This window comes from Gasterosteus aculeatus, chromosome 4 (genome assembly GCF_964276395.1).
Source record: "Gasterosteus aculeatus chromosome 4, fGasAcu3.hap1.1, whole genome shotgun sequence".
In the NCBI taxonomy this organism is placed as follows: Eukaryota; Metazoa; Chordata; class Actinopteri; order Perciformes; family Gasterosteidae; genus Gasterosteus; species Gasterosteus aculeatus.
The window spans coordinates 35,170,183-35,189,884 of record NC_135691.1 but is presented as its reverse complement, the minus strand read 5'-3'; the positions used below and the strand labels follow the sequence as shown (position 1 = coordinate 35,189,884).

The 19,702-nt window shown below is 45.2% G+C and overlaps 3 protein-coding genes across 5 annotated transcripts; all 3 read right to left on the bottom strand.

Annotated features, from left to right (window-relative positions):
* Positions 1-460: 460 nt before the first annotated feature.
* On the bottom strand, positions 461-7,122 carry LOC120817918 (uncharacterized). 2 transcript variants are annotated; one of them, XM_040174586.2, is made up of 4 exons: positions 7,036-7,122; positions 6,624-6,819; positions 4,989-5,269; positions 461-3,937 (listed from the first exon to the last, which is right to left on the bottom strand). In XM_040174586.2, the coding sequence occupies exons 3-4, from the start codon at positions 5,257-5,259 to the stop codon at positions 900-902; spliced, it is 3,309 nt and encodes a 1,102-aa protein (XP_040030520.2). In that variant the 5' UTR covers positions 5,260-5,269; positions 6,624-6,819; positions 7,036-7,122; the 3' UTR covers positions 461-899. The 2 variants fall into 2 exon arrangements, with proteins under 2 accessions (XP_040030520.2, XP_077956868.1); XM_078100742.1 differs by lacking the exon at positions 7,036-7,122 and adding an exon at positions 5,566-5,673 and having other exon boundaries at positions 6,624-6,739.
* A 906-nt stretch (positions 7,123-8,028) lies between these two features.
* LOC120817250 (tetraspanin-8) lies at positions 8,029-12,752 on the bottom strand. The gene is made up of 8 exons (XM_040173243.2): positions 12,613-12,752; positions 11,180-11,242; positions 10,979-11,098; positions 9,572-9,646; positions 9,393-9,488; positions 9,191-9,301; positions 9,034-9,117; positions 8,029-8,879 (listed from the first exon to the last, which is right to left on the bottom strand). The coding sequence occupies exons 1-8, from the start codon at positions 12,667-12,669 to the stop codon at positions 8,808-8,810; spliced, it is 678 nt and encodes a 225-aa protein (XP_040029177.2). The 5' UTR covers positions 12,670-12,752; the 3' UTR covers positions 8,029-8,807.
* Positions 12,753-13,398: 646 nt separating this feature from the next.
* On the bottom strand, positions 13,399-18,624 carry tmem19 (transmembrane protein 19). 2 transcript variants are annotated; one of them, XM_040173242.2, is made up of 8 exons: positions 18,360-18,624; positions 17,192-17,339; positions 16,785-16,898; positions 16,135-16,272; positions 15,987-16,063; positions 15,509-15,686; positions 14,860-15,069; positions 13,399-14,279 (listed from the first exon to the last, which is right to left on the bottom strand). In XM_040173242.2, the coding sequence occupies exons 2-8, from the start codon at positions 17,319-17,321 to the stop codon at positions 14,119-14,121; spliced, it is 1,008 nt and encodes a 335-aa protein (XP_040029176.2). In that variant the 5' UTR covers positions 17,322-17,339; positions 18,360-18,624; the 3' UTR covers positions 13,399-14,118. The 2 variants fall into 2 exon arrangements, with proteins under 2 accessions (XP_040029176.2, XP_077956884.1); XM_078100758.1 differs by lacking the exon at positions 16,785-16,898 and having other exon boundaries at positions 18,360-18,591.
* Positions 18,625-19,702: the final 1,078 nt, after the last annotated feature.

Here is a 19,702-nt window from a genome sequence, read left to right as displayed (position 1 = left end):
TGTGTCTCTTTTTTTATTTCCAATGCTCAGAAAATAATATATATTTTAAATGCTTAATTTGAATGTGTTTTTATGCAATATCTTCAAGGGGGTTTATTTTCAAATGTGGCCCAAACGTCGTCTCCTGTAAACATGAGTTTGTGCTCCCAAACAGAACCAAACAGATCTTCAGTTTAGTACATTTGACTAAAAGACGTCTCCGTTGTCTCCGGTCGAGCACTTCCTCTTCTTCCTGTCTTCACTTTCTGCGGTTCTTTCTTTCTCTTGTGAACAGCTTCCTGTTCGCGATGCAGATTTCTTCTCCAAGTTTTACTTTCTGGAAATGATGGCTTTGACTAAAACAATACTATTTTTGTGGTTTTAGTATGCAATTTATGTTCAATATATTAGTTTCTCTTGACTGGGTATTTATTCAATACAAAAGAGCTGTCAATCTGAAGATAACAAACAACGACAAAAAGCGTCTTAAATTCTTTATTTGAAATTGGTTCATAATTCAGCCATATTGTGCAGCAATATTTGTATTAACAAAATACAAATTCCAAGTACTTTAGTTCCATTAACAAACACCAGGAAAAATTGTGTGATGTACAAAATTTCGTCCTTTGTTTCACTTGAATGTAAAAAAATAGATGACATTGATTATATCTGATAGCCTTACATTTTAATATAATTTGCACGCAGTAAATGAAGAAGATATAAATGAATGAAGAAATTCCATATTCAATATATAGTAAACTCAATTTGGAAAATACCACACATTAAAAGATATTTTGTTTTCCCTTTTTTAAACCAAGACCTTCGACCCAGGAAGGTGTTGACATTTACAGACTAACTTACGCACCTCTGAAAAGAGTTTCCTTGCCAACAAAGATCAGAACCCTGATCAACTCGAATGATTAAGGGTTTCTATTGACGGGACAGATGATCAAGGGGGTGGAGTTTGTGCCATCGTCGTTGGTACAGGGACTAAAGTAAGGAACAATCTTCTCGGAGAAGGAGCAGTCGGTGAAGGAGTAGAGAAGATCTTCAGCATCGACATCGTAAAATGAGACCAGACGCTCCTCATAATCCACAAACACTCCCACCTTCTGAGGAGGTTGATTCAGGTAGAGGTTCACTACAGATTTATCGTTGGCCACGTACTTCCCGTTCCTCAACCAAATCGTCCAGAACCCCTTTTTGGGACATAGCTGGATGTTTCCCTTCCTGTCAATCGACTCTTTGACAACTCCCAAGGTCCAGGCGGTCTTGTTTTTAACCTGAACCTGGAAGTAAAATTTTCCAGAAGAGAAAGTCTGTTCACCCAAGACGTTCACGCATTTGTAGAACCTCGCGGGGGTGTCCGGTAGAATCTTCCTCACATCTCCGTGGTAAACCTGCTTTCCATCCCCTGACAGGATGAGGCTGGGATGAGCCGTGTCGGGATCCAGAGTCACCTCCACCGCAAACTCCTGAACGCTCATCAGCTCGGCCTTCTTTTCTGCATCTTTTTGACTACTGGGACGGACGGGAGAAATGGTCAGAGGGGCGGAGTTTAGACCTTCGTCATTGGTAGAGGGACAGAAGAAGGGGTAGAGCTTCTCGGTGAAGGAGCAGCCGGTGAAGGAGTAGAGATGATCTGCGCTATCTACATTGTAAAAGGAAACCAGACCCTCCTCGTAATCCACGAACACCCCCACCTTTTGGAGAGGGTGATCCAGAGAGAGACGGACTAAGGGGCTATCAACCGCCTCATATTCTTCATCATCCAAACAAATGGTCCAGATACCATAACCAGGACCAAGTGTGATTTTTCCTTTCCTTTCAATCGACTCTCTGGCCACTCCTACAGTCCATTCGGTTTTGTGTTTAACCTGAACCTCAAAGTAAGATTTTCCTGATGAGAAACCCGGCTCCCCCAAGACATTGATGCATTTGTAGAATCTCTCGGGGGTGTCCGGTAGAATCTTCCTCACGTTGCCGTGGTAAACCTGCTTCCCGTCACCAGACAGGATGAGGCTGGGATGGGCCGTGTCGGGATCCAGAGTCACCTCCACCGCAAACTGCTGCACGCTTATCAGCTCTGCCTTCTTCTTTTCATAATCTTCTGTTTGACTACTGGGACGGACGGGAGAAATGGTCAGAGGGGCGGAGTTCAAACCTTCGTCATTGGTAGAGGGACTGAAGAAGGGGTAGAGGTTCTCTGTGAAGGAGCAGCCGGTGAAGGAGTAGAGATGTATCGCTCCATGTACGTCGTAAAAGGAGACCAGGCCTTCCTCGTAGTCCACGAACACCCCCACCTTCTGAAGGCCGCGACTCAGAGAGAGACCCACGGTCGGGCTATCGTTAGCCTCGTACTCATTTGCGTTCTTCAACCACAGCGTCCAGTAGCCATTTCGAGTGCTCAGCGTGACACTTTTTGCTCTGTTGATCGACTCTTTGGCCACTCCCACAGTCCAGGCGGTCTTCCCCTTAACCTGAACTTCGAAGTAAAATCTTCCTGAAGAGAAACTCTCCTTTCCTAAGATGTTAACGCATTTCTTAAACCGCTTGTCGTTGTCCGGGAGGTTCTTATAAACATCCCCGCAGCTTACTTGCTTTTTATCATCCCACAGGATGAGAGCGGGATGAGCTGTGTCGGGATCCAGAGTTACCTCCACCGCAAACTGCCGCACCCTCTGAAGCTCAGCCTTCCTCTTTTCATATTCTTTCTGGCCACCAAACACTTGCTTTTTGACAGGCGAGATAATCAGTGGGGCAGAGTTTCTGCCGCCGCCGTTCTTACAGGGACTGAAGAAGGGGTAGAGCTTCTCGGTGAAGGAGCACCCGCTAAAGGAGTAGAGATGATCTGCGCTATCTACATTGTAAAAGGAAACCACCCCCTCCTCATAATCCACAAACACCCCCACCTTCTGAACAGGGTGATCCAGGGAGAGACGGACTAAGGGGCTATCAACCGCCTCATATTCTTCATCATCCAAACAAATGGTCCAGAAACCATAACCAGGACCAAGTGTGATCCCCCCCTGCCTTTCAATCGACTCTCTTGCCACTCCTACAGTCCAGTCGGTTTTGTGTTCAACCTGAACCTCAAAGTAAAATTTTCCCGATGAGAAACCCGGCTCCCCCAAGACATTCACGCATCTGAAGAATCTCTCGGGGGTGTCCGGTAGAATCTTCCTCAAGTCGCCGTGGTAGACCTGCTTCCCGTCACCAGACAGGATGAGGTTGGGATGAGCCGTGTCGGGATCCAGAGTCACCTCCACCGCAAACTGCTGCACGCTCATCAGCTCGGCCTTCTTCTTTTCATAATCTTCTGTTTGATCAGCAGCAAAATGTGTTTTCAGATGTTGGTTGACGGGAGAGATGATCAGAGGGACGGAGTTTTTACCACCATCGTTAGTAAAAGGAGTAAAGAAGGGGTAGAGCTTTTCGCTGAAGGAGCAGCCGGTAAAGGAGTAGAGATGAACTGCGGCCTCTACGTCATAAAAGGAGACCACGCCCTCTTCATGATCCACAAACACCCCCACCTTCTGAAGGGGGCAACTCAGGGAGAGATGGATGGGATCATTACCGTTGACTCTATACTCTTCTCCATCCGTCATCATTAGGGTCCAGTAGCCGTTCTCTGGGTCTGCCTTGACACGTACCTTTCTGTTGATCGACTCTTTGGCCACTCCCAAAGCCCAGGCAGTCTTTCGTTTTACCTGAACCTCAAAGTAAAATCGTTTGGAAGAGAAACCCTGCTTCCCTAAGACGTTCACACATTTGGTAAATCGCTTGGGGTTGTCCGGTAGCGTCTTCCTCACATCGCTGTGATGTACTCGTTTCCTATCAGCAGACAGGACGAGATGAGGATGGACCGTGTCAGGGTCCAGAGTCACATCCACTGCGAACTGCTGGACCCACTTTAATTCTGGGTTCTTTCTTTCAGCCTTTTGTTCTTGGGCAACATCTAAAAAGAGGGCAGAGGACACGCAGGATTTAACTGGTTAGTATTTTAAGAAAAAAAGGTTTGCCCTCATCATACCTGTACAACACAGCTCAAAAGTGGAAACAGATTGAATGTCAGTTGGTTGGCCCTTCGCAAAAAAATAGGTCTGCAATGCTCGAGTGGTGAAAAAAAAAAAGTCATCTTATGTCTTGTGGTGGATTTTAGAAGTAAAACTAGGTAGGCATGGGTTGAATTTTAAAGGCCGTGCAAATTCAAAGAAGAAGGTAAAAAATCCCTACTGATCACACACTGGAGATGCTCACCTTGCATTTGCCAAAACCTCAGATTTGAGTACCCATCTGTCTTTGAGGGGCCTTACAGAGACCTGTGGACTCTACGGTTATATGATGGATCAGATGTATGAGAAAGTTGAGATTCACCATCCCAGTGTGTTTTGTATGTCTCTGTGACCAGTGGAGCTATGTTGTTAGGGCAAGGTCCTGCATCAGTCATAAGAGGCTTCAATAAGTGGCTAATAAGCCTCATTTTAAACAGGAGGCGCACATGGGGGAGGTCTGGAAACTAGCCCTGGACGTAGATAGTTCACGGTTTGGTGCATCGCTAGCCGATTGGTGCAAGGAAAGCCCTTGGTATTGTAATGGAAAGAATATAAGAATATATACAAGTGCTGGGATGGGCCATGGGAAGGAATTGACCTGAAGTGTCTCACAACGATAAGATGTCCCCAGTCTCCTGGATGTAGTGTGGTAACAAGTTGGTTCACATGTGTTGGAAGTGAGTTTCTGTTGATGCCACCTGTAACTGGACTGAGGTATAAGAACGGCTCTGTTGTAAAAAAAAATGTTCTTTGCAGTCTACTGAGAACATAGCTAAACTAAACGGAGAAAGACTTGTTTGATTCAGATCCTTCCTTCTTATTTTCAGATTGTCTGTGAAATATCTTCCATCACAGCATGCAGACCCATTTTTTTGTAAAGGTTTTTCTGTTGAATGTGACCTCTCTGGACTCACACAACGTAAGTCAGACATTTTTTGTTACCCACCAACTTACCATTGCTGGTATTTTGGAAACGCTGCACCAGATCATTCCTGCCGACCTTTTCTAAAATCTTTGCGGTGATCTTCCTGGCTCCGGGTCCGCGATACTTCTGGACCATCAGATCCACCATGGCCGTCCTTTTCGCTTTCTCCACTTTCTCCATGGGGATGCCTGGGAAGCCCTCCATGACTACATCCTCCTTCATCCACCACTTGAATTCCTCAAACTCCTCTTCTTTTAAGTCCTGTAGAGCTTTGAAGAGCTCCTCTTTGAGTGACACCATCACGGCTCGCCTAATGAAAATAAGGGAGAATTCTGAATCAGACGGGTGTTTTTTTTAACAAACTCAGTTGTTGTAAATATTATTAGTAAATAATAAAAATAACATTCATCACTTGACAAATTATGTTGTTTGGAACCAACCCTTAAACAGATTCTACTGGCTGGAACGGTATTTCATGTCATTTACATGTTTTTACAGATATAACAGAACGTAGGTCAAGGGTTGCTCTCTTCTTGTAATACAGCATTATTTAGTTAAAATAGTAAAACGATAAATAGGACTCAAACAAGGGTTTGAACCTTTTACCCCACAAGGAGTTCATCAACCGTCGATCAATAACGGGACGCTGGAGGGAGGAGTTTGGTCTGAGGAAACCCGACGTGAAGTGAAAAGGATTCATCGTCAGACTGTTTGCTAGTCTATGGATCAATAAGTAACTTCCGTCAGTTTGGATTTATTGGTGTTGTTTGTTTACAGTTTCTTGACCTTCACAAAATAAGCATTGATAAGAAAGGGAAGCCCCCCGTTTAGTGTCCCGTGTTCCTCCTTCAGAGCCTCGGACCGCCGCTCCGTAGGGTCGCCCATCGCGCCAATAACGCCGGCTTCCTTTAACTGCGACGGACCGGAGGACATGATCGAGGCTGCGGTTTGTTTTCTTTCGGGCGGTTGTGAGTACAAAGACCCGGGTACCCAAAGGTGGTCCGAACTACAACCCGAAGCCTTGGGTTTTCAACCTTAACCTCCAAGCTTAACTATTGATACAGAGCTCCAGTTTCAGGCGTTTCTCGTGAGCGGAGAGCTAGTTGAGCCTGTGCAGAGCGAACGTAAGCCAGCAGCTGAACGTGCGTTGGGAGGATTCATCTGAGAGCTGGAACAGAAACTTGGCTCAGAGCCGGAGGCTGCAACTCAGGAGGAGGAGGCCTCAGACGGGCCTGAACTTTACTTGACATAAACATTGGGCTCCCACAGCCGCGCTCACCCAACCGCTGAAGCACTGCTGCAAGAGTGAAAGTCGCTCAGTGAAACCACACCCGAGCTTATCGGAGCCCTCTGAATCATTCCGTGTTATCACACAGTCCAAACAGCTTCCCCGCCAAACTGAAGGTGCACATCTACCCTGTTCTCCTGGACTTGGTGGCACTTTGTCAGCACTTTGCAGTTTGGCTTCCTTGTACTTGCTTGCTGCTCTTATTGAAAGTCGCTTCGGGTCAAAGCCTCAGCTAAATGTAAATGGACCCTACATTTGCATTCTGTTGATCCCTTCTGAGGCGGCGTTGGTTTTACTAACTAGACAATAAGTTGGTGTAACAGCAGCAACGTAGAGAAGCATCATTAAAGTGAGGAATGCACAGATGGTAACTCACCCGCTGGATTCCAACGTTGGAGTCCTTCGGATTTATTAACGCCTTAAATATTCCGTCTCTTCCTGCGTTCTAGTGACGGACAGAGCGAACTGTGAAACGCCACAAAACGATCTGCTTCCTGTTGAAGAAAGCAGAGGCCGTCCTCCCCCCCCCCCCCTCAGGGCGCCGGCGGATGCTGCTCTGGGCTGCAGACCGGCTGCAGAGAGGAAACAGTTACATAAGAGCGTTGATCTCACGTGGTTCGTTTTATTTTAACCAATGATGTGACATCAACACACACAGGCTGACTTAAGAGAATCCAACACAACACCTCGACCTCAATCAGCTCTAATAACCAGAATATTCTCGTTTACTTCTGGTGCTCTTATTGTACTTAACCGGGCCTTGAGTTAGTGGAACCAGAAGAACTCACCCGCGCGTTATCAAAGATCTGGTCCATGTTCCAGGGGATCCCTCCTCTGTCTGCGCTTCTTTCCAAAAGTCCGATACAGTCTGCATTGATCTGTTAATGTTCGACACGGTGTCTTTATAAAGTCTGCCACTAATTCTCTGTTAACTATTAACTGTGGTCCACTGTGGTCAAAGGTCCCATGATACTTTGGTATGAAGCCAACAAGCCTCTAAAAAATAAAGCTCCGCTCAATCATAACTTGCTGTTTTAGGTTTGATATTTTGCATCTTAGTGGAATGAAGGACGGTGAATAAACTTGGCGTCTGGACCTGTTCTATTGACAAAAAATATAGAAGGTCAAAAAATGTCACAGGAAAAAGGGTTTTGTCAATTAAAAAAAATTGAAAATTGTCCTAGAAGAAAATATATGACAAGCTGAAAATGTCATTTTCAAAAATGATGCGGTTGAATAATGTTATGGAATAAAGTGAAAAATATTAGGTCAAAGAAGTCAAACCAGCAGCTCACCTGTGCAGGTGATCAGAGAAGACGGTGATGTCATCAACAGGCGCCAGGTCAAAGATGGACGACCACGGACGCCTCGCGGGGCACAAAGTACCAAGATGTCAAATCAGGTATAATATATACAAGTGTACATAGTACATGTCATTAAAAGGTCTTTACTAAAGTCATTGTATGTCATAAGATTCATATGAAGTCAGTATGTAAAATGTATTAATAACTCTTAGTTATTAAAGTATGTCATAAAAAATGTTTTAACGTCTGTGTAGTGTTTTTTATAGTGTCGTTATTAATGAAAAAGTACAGAAATGAAGTAATATCGGTTTTTCTGTCATGGTTATGTCATAATGTAAGTAGTATAGTACATATAGTAATAAAGTTAAACATAGATGGTCATGAAGCCTTTAAGCTTTTATTTCCCTTTTATAACAGAAACCGAACTAAGTTATGGGACAAAAATCATTTCAGAAGTATAAATGCAACAGAAACCAGTTTAAACCACTTGAGTACTTTTAATAACAGTATTGTAATAAAACATGTGTTGTTTTAAACGGGCTGAATGGATGTTTTATACGTCGTGTATTTCCAGAGGAACAAAACACAGCGGAAACTTGACTCTGAGGATTATTGTGTGGAATTCTCCAAGCAACAGACAGCACTAGAAATGTGCACAAACACTTATGGAGCTCATGCACCCTCAACCTTCACTTGAGCAACACATTATACATCTGATATCAGGCATATTTAATGCAAGTTAGATAATAGCAAAAATCATCATTTAATACAGTTAGTTAGTTTTACATCTTAGAATCATTCATGTGAGATACTCATGAAAACTTTATATTTTCGTTAATGTTTTTTTTATACACAACGAGCCTCAAACATCACAAATTGTTTTTGACATAATTTCCCTAAATTCTGTTCCTTTACGCCACAAAATAGGAAATAAAATCGGTAAAGTTAAAGGAACCCTGGAATATTTTTCTACCACTTTTATTTTGTCCATTGAGTTAATTTATTTACATTTACTCTGGTTTATCTTACACAGTTTAAGTTGCTGAAATTATCATATCCAGATTCAGATATTTCTACAACTTGTCTCGAGTCTCCATAAAGTACGCACAAAGATGTGTATTAACGCTTTAAATGTCACCAAAACATCTGCGTGACACTCCACAGTAAAGGTACAGGTAAAGTTACAGTAGTACTGAGGTCATGTGGTCCGTTGCCAGGCAGCGGCGGGAGGGGGGCGGGGCCATGTGGGGAGGCGATCAGGCGGTGGTGACGCCGTCCTTCCTGCCGATCTGGCAGTAGAGAATCATGGAGAAGACCATCCCGAAGATCTGAGAGAGAAAGTGAAACATTAAAGATGTTCTGTTCACTGAAGTCATTTCAGTACAAAGTAAAAGTACAGTGAGGAGGCATCAGAAGTACTCCCAACGAAGATGAGTAATATCCGATTAAAGTTCTTGAAAGTGCATGCGTGTGCGTGCTCACCAGCAGAATGGCGATGGCGAAGGCGATCCCCAGCACCACCTCCATGTTGGTCTCCATCAGACTGATGATTCGGGTGGAGCACGGCTGCGGGACAGGACGTTGGTGATCACTCTAATCCATCCACACACACATGTACATGTGCACGTATGTAGCTCACCGTGGTGTACACGCCGGAGGCGGAGCATTCTGGCAAGGTGCCGTTGCAGCGACACGAGTCAGGAATTAGCGTCCATTCCGACGACCCAGTGACGAGGCCGCAGCACTTCAGCTGCAAGGCGAGCACAACGCCGCTTGCTCATCAACATTTCCCTCAGAGCCGGATCCCAACCTGTGTGTGTGTGTGTGTGTGTGTGTGTTACCTCGGCCTGCAGCTTCTCCAGGTCCTCCCTCACGTTGGCCGGCTGCGATGAAAGCGGTGTGAGTTTGTCCAGACGTTCCTTCACCCAGTCCTTCACCTGCAGACACACAAACCAGGTGAGGTCACATCGTCCCGGCGACCAGCAGGTAACCCCCGGGACGACATCACTTCCTGTTTCACCTTCTTCCCCTCCACGGCCCCCAGGATGCCCAACGCCAGCAGGAGGACGAAGATGACGAGGAGGCTGATGAAGAACTGCGGGAAAAGAGGAGGAGGAGCCGTCAGGATGAAGATAACTTGATGATTATCTGAGCCGATTAAACGCTTAAAGCTAAATTATCGCGGCACATTTGTACAAAATTAGCATAAAAGTCACGTTAACTTTGTTAAGAAAGTCCAGAACTCATTTTATAGTACATCAATTAATATTATACGTCATTAAACAGTCATATAGTATTTCACAAGGTCGTAGAAAGCTGATAAGTAGTGTTCAAAAAGTATAGAGGAGTCATAATAGATTACAGTGAATGTCAAAAGTCATTAAAAGTACTGATAGTGGGTTCAAAATAGATTTAGTTTTTTTTAAGTAACAAGATGGTTCGTCAAAAATTACATTAAAAAAATGAATACATATGACGGGCTTGTATAGAACACGCATGTGTCCATACTGTGATAAATACATACGACGGGCTCATATAGAACACGCATGTGTCCATACTGTGATAAATACGTGTGACGGGCTCATATAGAACACGTATGTGTCCATACTGTGATAAATACGTGTGACGGGCTCATATAGAACACGCATGTGTCCATACTGGGATAAATACATACGACGGGCTCATATAGAACACGTATGTGTTCATACTGGGATAAATACATACGACGGGCTCATATAGAACACGTATGTGTCCATACTGTGATAAATACGTGTGACGGGCTCATATAGAACACGTATGTGTCCATACTGTGATAAATACGTGTGACGGGCTCATATAGAACACGTATGTGTTCATACTGGGATAAATACGTGTGACGGGCTCGTATAGAACACGCATGTGTCCATACTGTGATAAATACATACGACGGGCTCATATAGAACACGTATGTGTTCATACTGGGATAAATACATACGACGGGCTCATATAGAACACGTATGTGTTCATACTGGGATAAATACATACGACGGGCTCATATAGAACACGCATGTGTCCATACTGTGATAAATACGTGTGACGGGCTCATATAGAACACGCATGTGTCCATACTGTGATAAATACGTGTGACGGGCTCGTATAGAACACGCATGTGTCCATACTGGGATAAATACATACGACGGGCTCATATAGAACACGCATGTGTCCATACTGTGATAAATACGTGTGACGGGCTCGTATAGAACACGCATGTGTCCATACTGTGATAAATACGTGTGACGGGCTCGTATAGAACACGCATGTGTCCATACTGGGATAAATACATACGACGGGCTCATATAGAACACGTATGTGTTCATACTGGGATAAATACATACGACGGGCTCATATAGAACACGTATGTGTCCATGTTGTAGACGGCGCGTCCCACCATGAGCAGCATGCAGCGGTTCTCCCTGATGGCCCCCCAGCAGCCCAGGAACCCGAGCAGCATGATGATCACGCCGATGGCGATCATCAGGTCGAGGCCCGGGATCGCTTCGTTGGTGATCTGGAGAGAGACGACCAATCAGCATCTGACACGAGATCAGCGACACCCGAGAGACGTTTCATGACGTTTAGAGCTTCTCACCACGTTTCCATCCTTGTGCACCTTCAGGTAGATGGAGACGCCGAGGATGACGCAACCACTCAGCTGCAGGAGGACAGGGAGGAGACATCCATGAGACACGGGCGCGCTACCCACCAGGAACCAGACCACCGCGTTACCATGGAGACCAGCAGGGAGCAGCTGATCAGCTGATCAGCGGTCATCAAGCGGATGAGAGTGAACTAACGCACAAACGCACAAAACACACAAAACCTGCAGCTCCGGCTCAGAGTGAAAACTGTCATCTTATGTTTATTGTGTTGTAAACATGATTAGTCGTTGCTGTCGGTTACAGCTGATGACAACAGAGAGCAGGAGGCCGAATTCAGATACAAGCCAGTCTGGCTTGTATTTGTTCAGACGCTGGGTTTCCTTTGCGTTACGACCGCGTATTTCCTGTGCAGAAATGGTCCCTGAACGCAGCATCTGTTATTCATGTAGGACTGATGGAATATCAGCTGATCACAGCTTTAATACGAACATTTACAGTGAAATAACGAAGCTTGAATCCTTTAATTTAAACTATTTCCAACGTTGATCAAACATCTTGTTTTTTAATAATATATGAATAAATCTGTTGATCTGTGGCACAGCGTCCGTGTTAGTTTCTCTTTGTTTGTCCCATCAGGAAGCATCACTTGGCCACTAAAAGCTAATTAGACCCCTGAATGAGAGCCCCCCCCCCCCCCCATCATGATTATCATGTCCACCGCGTCCCCCGAGTGGTACAATCAGGTTAACATTGATTTAAATCATTTCTGGGAACACAGACGGAAATAAACTGTCCGCCCGATGAGCAGAGCAGCAGCACATCGTACTCTGCAAACGCAGTTAAAGGTGGAAACTTTTTATCTGTCGGCTGAAGAAAAACACACATGAGATGTAAGAAGTTCAGTATTACAACAGGTGTTTAATCCAGTGCAAATACACAGTATATATATATATATATACACATATATATACATACACACAGTAAGCAGGGTTAATGGGGAAACCGCCCATGTGAGACGCTGCTCGCAGGTTTCAATAGATGGACATGATGACGCGGCGCGGCGTCCACGCCCTGAAACTGAGACACCTTTGTGTCCACGAATAATAAAGAGCCACCAAAACCTGTTTGACTCCACCGGTCGGTTGACAGAGAGACGCTTCACACAGAGACAACCGAAGAATTAACGTTTAATAAGCAGATAAATAAATAGATCGATCGATACAAATAATCATCACCAGATCAATAAATGAACCCTCCATCGTAAAATCCAAACAGTTTAAGAGAGAAAAGAGAGAAAGAAAACCAAATAAAGTTAAACTAAACAAAGCTAGAAGACATGAATCATCTCCAAATAAAACCAGTGAAAACAGACGTGATAAATGGCGTTTATGACTCAAACGATCACTTTTGTGTGGCGACTCACCCAGAAGAGCAGGTTGAAGAAGAAGAGAAAGAACTTGACGCATTTATTCACAGCCATGGCTTCTTCTGGTCGTCTTTACTCTTCTGCAGCAAACAGCAGCTTCCTACAGGGGGGCTCGGGCGGGGGCGGGGGCTCGGGCGGGGGCGGGGCCTCAACCGGCTCAACCCGTTTTGACTCCTCCCTCCCTCCCCTGGCCCCTCCCCTCCTCTCCTCCACCTCCTCTTCTAACCCCGAGCACGTGTTTTGTGAAAGGCCGTTTCAAACTGAATCAAACATAAAGTCCTAAATGTAGTTGTGTGATTCTGGAGCTTCAGAGGGTCTATCGGCTCCATAGCGCCCCCTGCTGGATTTTTTACTTTTAACCTTAATGGACAAAATAAAAAAAATTAAAAAACCAACAGAAAGTCAGACATATTGAATTTGGTGAATTGATCAGATCAATTTCAAATGTTATCAAGGCCTTAGTGATGTTGAGGCGTCATTGAACAGCGCGTTGACATTGGGCGCCATTTTGAGTCACAGCGCCATCTACTGACAACTATGGCAGTGAGCAGGATTCTAAACGCACCAGACTTCTGTGATCAAAATATTCACAAAGACAAAAGTTTGATATCAACACTTAAAATCCTGCTTAAATGTGAAATTTTCATCAATATGTTGTTTATTGAGCCAGGCTTTATGTAAAGTAATTGTAATTTTAAAAGTTTGAAGTAAATAAATTGAAGTTTATTAAATCAAATAACCATCGTAACCAAGCATTATTCATATTATAGATTACACAGGAAATTTATTTTGACATTTTTTATTAAAATTTGTCAAACAAATATTGTTTGACTTTTTCCCCCCCATATTATCTGACCGAATATTTTACTTTTTTTAAAAATATTTTTACATTTTTGAGTATAGAGTTCTTTTGGACATTTTCTTCCATGATCATTTTCATTTTGCCCTGTGATATTTTTCAACCTAACATATTTGAACTTTTTTCTGAATATATATATTTTTTTCCCATGGAAATGTTTGACCCAATATATTGTGACTTTTTCTAAAAAAAAGGTGGTCTAATATTTCTTTTTTCTCCCGAAACATTTTACCAAATATTTTTTTTGCTTTTTTTACCATGACATTTAGCAACATGGCATATGTTGACTTTCCTTCTCAGCATTTTTACACCTAATATTGTTTCTCCATATATTTTTTACATTTTAGAGTTTATTGGACTTTTTCAACATATTTTGACGGATGTTTTTTTGCGTCACATTTTTTCATTTATTTTAATGACATTTGTTTTTCCATGATCTTATAAATTAGTGATTAAAAAAAAAGAAACAGCAAATAAACAATATAGTGATTATATTATAATGGGGGGCAGTGTTAAGCTTAAATTATACCTGAAAGTTCATGTCTAAATGCAGGGCCCAAATCACAAGGTTTTATTTCTTCTCAAGCGTCCGACATGTGGTGAGAACATGAGACGAGGGTCCGACGGACCACTAGTGTCTTTATCTATCGGGGCCACATCCCCCAGGCCAGGCCGGGCAGGATGAGCGCCACCAGGACGGAGGAGAACAGGTTGACAGCGTTGTTGTCCAGGATGGGCTTGCCACAGATCCGCCGGGTGGTGGCCGACTGGTAGTTCACCACCTTCCCGATGCTGGCGTCGTAGCCTGCGGGACACGAGAGGGAAACTTACGCTCACTATCTTTAACCAACTCTCCTCCTATCTCCACCGTAACAACCTCCTGGACCTCCACCAGTCAGGCTTCAAGGCCGTTCCACAGAGACTGCTCTCCTCGCTGTCTCAGAGCACCTCCACACTGCTAGAGCTCCTCTCTCTCCTCTGTCCTCGTCCTTCTGGACCTCTTTGCTGCTTTTGACACAGTCAACCACCAGATCCTCGTCTCCTGCCTTCAGGAACTTGGTGTCTCAGGCTCTGCTCTCTCCCTTCTCTGGTCCTACCTCGACGGACGCACCTACCGGGTAACCTGGAGAGGATCTGTGTCTGAACCTTGTCCTCTTACTGCTGGAGTTCCTCAGGGTTCCGTCCTGGGTCTCCTCCTCTTCTTGCTCTACACCAACTCTCTCTCGCTGTCATTCACTCGCATGGCTTCGCTTATTTGAGGAAATTGCACTTTCTTGTTTCTTGTTCTTCTGAGTTTGTCTCCTTATGGTTGAAACGTTGTCTTGTTTCTCTGTGACTCATTATCCTTCGGCTTTTGGACCAAATGACTCGTCTTGGTTCCTAACCTGAGTACTGCATGTGAGCCCCCAGGAAGGAGTCCAGCAAGGACCCCACCAGGCCGGCCACGCCCCCGTACACCACGATGGGCCACTGGGGGTTCACCAGGTCCAGGTCGTTCACCAGCAGGAGCTGCGTGGCGAAGTAAGCCCCGCCCACCACCAGCCCACCCAGGAAACTGGCCACGAGTCCCACAGTGGTGACGCCGCCGTTTGTGCCTGAGCAGAAGAGAGAGAAAGTAGATCCAGAGCTGCAAACGTCACAGCAACAACGCTACACTTGTAGCTGGGAACCGACTGCGATCATTACGACGGTCTTTAAACACACCGTCTGCTTCCATCTCAAAGGAAGTTGTGTTTTTTAATGAAAACCCTTTTATTGCACAAATCTGATTTAGAATCTCACCACAAATACAGTTTGTGTTTTATTACAACTGGGACGCCTTGTTTGATCCTTCATGTTGATGTTATGATATAAACCATATTTAAAATGAAGTCTAAATGTCGATACGGTTACTTTTTGATAGTTGATCCACGCTTTTGTTTTGTTTTTATTTGGAAAAATCTCCCATTGAAAAACTATACTATTTTATTTTTTAAAAATTATACTATTAACTATTTTTCCCAAATAGTTATAAAATATTGTATGTTTTTTCACCTGCAGGGACTTCCTTCCAGGTGGTGATGAGTCTGGGCTTTGATTGGCTGAGGACGGGTCCCACCTCCGAGGCCCAGGTGTCCCCGCAGCTGCAGGCCAGCGCGCCCAGCAGAGAGAGGCACATCCAGGAGGCCGTGTACTGCCTGCTGAAGTCAATGGGCATCTCACCTGGACCCACCTGAGGCCGGGATCACATGTCAGTCACATGACATAGGCCGAGCTCGCGTGCCAGTGTCACATGACACAGGCCGGGATCACGTGCCAGTGTCACATGACACAGGCCGAGCTCACATGCCAGTGTCACATGACACAGGCCAAGCTCACGTGCCAGTGTCACATGACAGGCCGAGCTCACATGCCAGTGTCACATGACAGGCCGAGCTCGCGTGCCAGTGTCACATGACACAGGCCATATATTTTTTACATGTTGAAATGTCGCTTCTTGTGGATTGAGAGAAACGTAAGGAGGAAGTTTTACCTCGATCATGTAAAGCAGTGCGAGCTCTGTGGGAACTCCTCCGTTACAGAACACCTGGATCCAGTTCCTCTGACCGCCTGATCAAAAACAATTCCACTTGTTAACACTTTGCATCCATTTTAAAAAGGGAGAACAACGAGTTTCTCACCTTCTTTGTACTCGGCGTCTAGCTTCCTCTTGTGCGCCCCCCCCCAGCGAGTGAGTTTGGTGGAGGTGATGAAGAAGGCCAGCAGGGCGGAGAAGAAGCTGTAGTTGGCCATCGTCAGCACGAAGCCAACGAGCAGAGCTGAGGAGCACGAGGTGCAAGAGCTTTAGACGAGAACTACCTCCCAACCGTCTGCAGACGAGAGCCCTTCACGGTCTCACAGGAAATACGAATCCCAAGAATCAACAGCGCTGCTTTTTAAAATAAACTGCTGTTGATATAAAATGCAGAACTTTCAATGCAATAAGTTCAAAAATCTAGAAAATGTGCGACCAAATAAAAACGAGACACAAATGATGTGATCACGGGTCCTTAGATGTTCCTGCATCATTCATGGGGGGGGGGGTTATTTTACGCATTTAAAAGTGATTTGTTGACAACAAGGAAAAAATATTTTAAAAGGTGTAAGAAACTTTCAGCACATTTTTACTCCAAACTAAGACTCTTATGTGAGAATTTTCCATCGGGATGAACGACGTTAACTCTTTGTGGGCCCTAAAAAAACAAACTAACGCGCTCAAAGAGCCCGAAAGGCCTCGCAGAGCTTCTCGTCACTACAGGAGCATCACACATTATTCATTTTTGCCCCTCACCTCCCAGCGCTCCGGAGTAGCTCAGACTTTGTCTCTTCAACCCTCTGGCCGTCAGCGTGAGGGGAACCAAGATGGAGAACAACCATCGCCACGGCGACACAGGCTGCAGTGTTCCTGGGAACGTAAACACACGAGATGAGAACCTCAAACGTTTCTCCCCCTGAGGAAACGCCGCTGGTTTCCTAAACGGTGCCAACGAACATGTGATTTGAGAGGGACACGAAATGTCGGTGTTTCAACATGAAGGACGTATCTTCACCGCATTTTACAATCAGCTTCTCAAACGAGACCGGTCCACTGGAGGGAACCAGCTGTCAGAGAACGGGAGGTTTTCTAAAGGGACCCTGGTGCTCAGAAACACTACCGCTGTGGAATCACCACCAGACAAACAGCTGTAGCGTCCTCACCGTAGTAGCTGCTGATGGTGATGGAGATCATCCAGAAGGACAGGGAGAGAGCCAAAGTGGCGCACAGCACGATCATGTCGGTCATCATCTTGATGTACTCCTTCATCAACACGTCACTCTCAGAATTCATGCTGACGGACGTCCCGTGCTGCGGGACAGGAGACGGGAGTAGAAACGTCAGCGGGACCTCCGAGTGTCAGATCACAAACACGCTGGTCGTTGTGTTTTTACATCGGAGCTGCAGACCAGAGGGTGTTTGGTTCTGACTGTGCTTTGGGTGGTTCTGCACCAGGCTCCATTCAAAAGAAGAATAACTGACTATTAGCGGCATTGCTTGTACACAACCGACCACACGGCGGCTCCGTGGGAATTTAACCTCGTGTGCAGTCGAAACTGTGCTCAGTGAGAGCGCGACTCATTTTATTTTATTTATTGGCTCCCGGGAATCTTCTTAAATGCAGATTTGGAAGAACGGCTTTGTGGCTTTTCCCTTCTGCGGCGCGGTGGATGTGAGTTACTGCTGGATGAGAGCAGCGCCTCATGCCCAGCTCCTCGGGGGAAACACGCCTCCACTTCGGATTCGCTCCAAAATCGACTGGTTGAGCTTCCGAATGAAACAAACCATTCAGCGATTAGATGTGGATCCGTGATGACGAAGACGAAATGCCATTAACCCGCTTTAACGCAACTGGTTGTTTTGTTTCTGCACAGCTGAAAAATGTTTATGAAAGGTTTTTATGTGAATCATGGGGCAAAATATGCACAATATACTTAAATGAACACAAAACGTCTGCCTGCAGGCCAACAAGAGGAACTGTGTGTGTGCAAACACACAAAAACACACGAGCATCTGCGTGGGGACCTGCATTCAAACACAATGACTAAAAGTAATCAGAATAATAGTTTTACTTTGTGTTTGCTGCATAATTCAGAGACGTTAAGAGTCAAAATGCAAAGTCAACCAGAACGACAACTAACTGACTGCGTGTCTGCAGATGAACGCGTGATCCCAGCGTGTGACGTCACAGGTCACGTGTATGACAGAGTTGTAGCGCATTCGCGTGTTGCACCTGAACTCCTTTGGACTTTGGACCATTTCCACGTCCAGGTGTTTCCATGTGAAGGACAACTAACGTTACAAACGGCAGCAGCGTGTCGGTGAACTCACCGGTCCTCCGCGCAGCCATCGCTGCTAGCTGACGTTAGCTCGTTAGCGTTTCAAACGCCTTGAATTCATCTTTCCAGCGAGAAACGGCGGCTACACACGCGCGTGTCTTTCGTTGGGACTCAAGTGGAGTAAAACAAGGGCATTTTAACACGTAGTCAAACGAGACGAATCCGCGTCACAGCGACGCCTCCAGAAGACACCGTTTTCTCTACGACTTCTGGGTGCGTCACGTGACGCTTTCTTCTTCGCGTGTTAAATCAAAGGCGGCGTGCTGCCCGGCTTAGAGGCCGTTACCGCCGCCTCCTGGTTTGGAGTCAGTTTGCTAAGAGGAAAGCTTGTTTAAATCCATACAAACTCTATTACTGTCATTCTTGTTGTTGTTCTGACGGGAGCGGAGCTCTCCTCCTCGTCTCGTTTACCGATGGAGGTCTACAGAGGATCAGGTCTACATTGGGACTGGTTCCTAATATAGAGCATTGGTTCTCAAACGGGGTACCTGAAGGCACTCCAGGGGGTACGTGAGATTTCTTTCTAAATACCTTAAAAATTGGCTGAAGCGTAGCAGCACTGCTGCTGAAAACACGTCCACGAGGTCCAAACCCCCAAAGCTTTGTGTCGTTTCAGTGTTACACTTGAATCACACTGTGATGGGACAGCGCCGTGTATCTAGCTGCATTATTCCATTATTTCCTCCCTCACAACAAGTAAATTCCTTTTTCTAAACTTTGTTTACGTCTTATGTTCTTGCAGGTTTTCCCTCCTTGCACTCCTCCACAAACATAACTCACATATATATTTGGATATATATATATGTGTATTTTGATCTCAGCCTGCAGTAATGGAGTAAGTAACAATGTATTACCGGTGCCTGGCTCAAAGGCACGACATGGTTAAAATGCCACAAATTGCCTGGTTTGAATTCAATCAAATTACTGCAAAACAAACACCCAAAACCCAAAAGAGAGGAGTTCACTTACCGAGCTGAGAGGAGGAGGAGAGGAAAATTAATTTGTGCTCATTTTGAGGAGACTTTAAAGGAGAGCAGATCCACGCCTGTAGGGGGGGGGGGGCAAACTGGGAGGGACGCCTGTGTGAAACACGCCTTGTGATCAGTTTCCATCCATTTATGATCAATTCTGATGAAATATGCGAGAGTCCGCCGCCATGTTTCTGAACGTTTGAATGTTCCGTGATGGCGGGAGACCGAGGAGAGCACGACGGTCCCATGGAGAAAACCAGGGGCTCATCAGTGAATGTAGGACCATCCTCTGAGGACCATGAATATCTGAAGTCGGACAAGTGAGAACTGTGAGGTTCGGGTGGAGCTGACGGAGGCGTCGGGG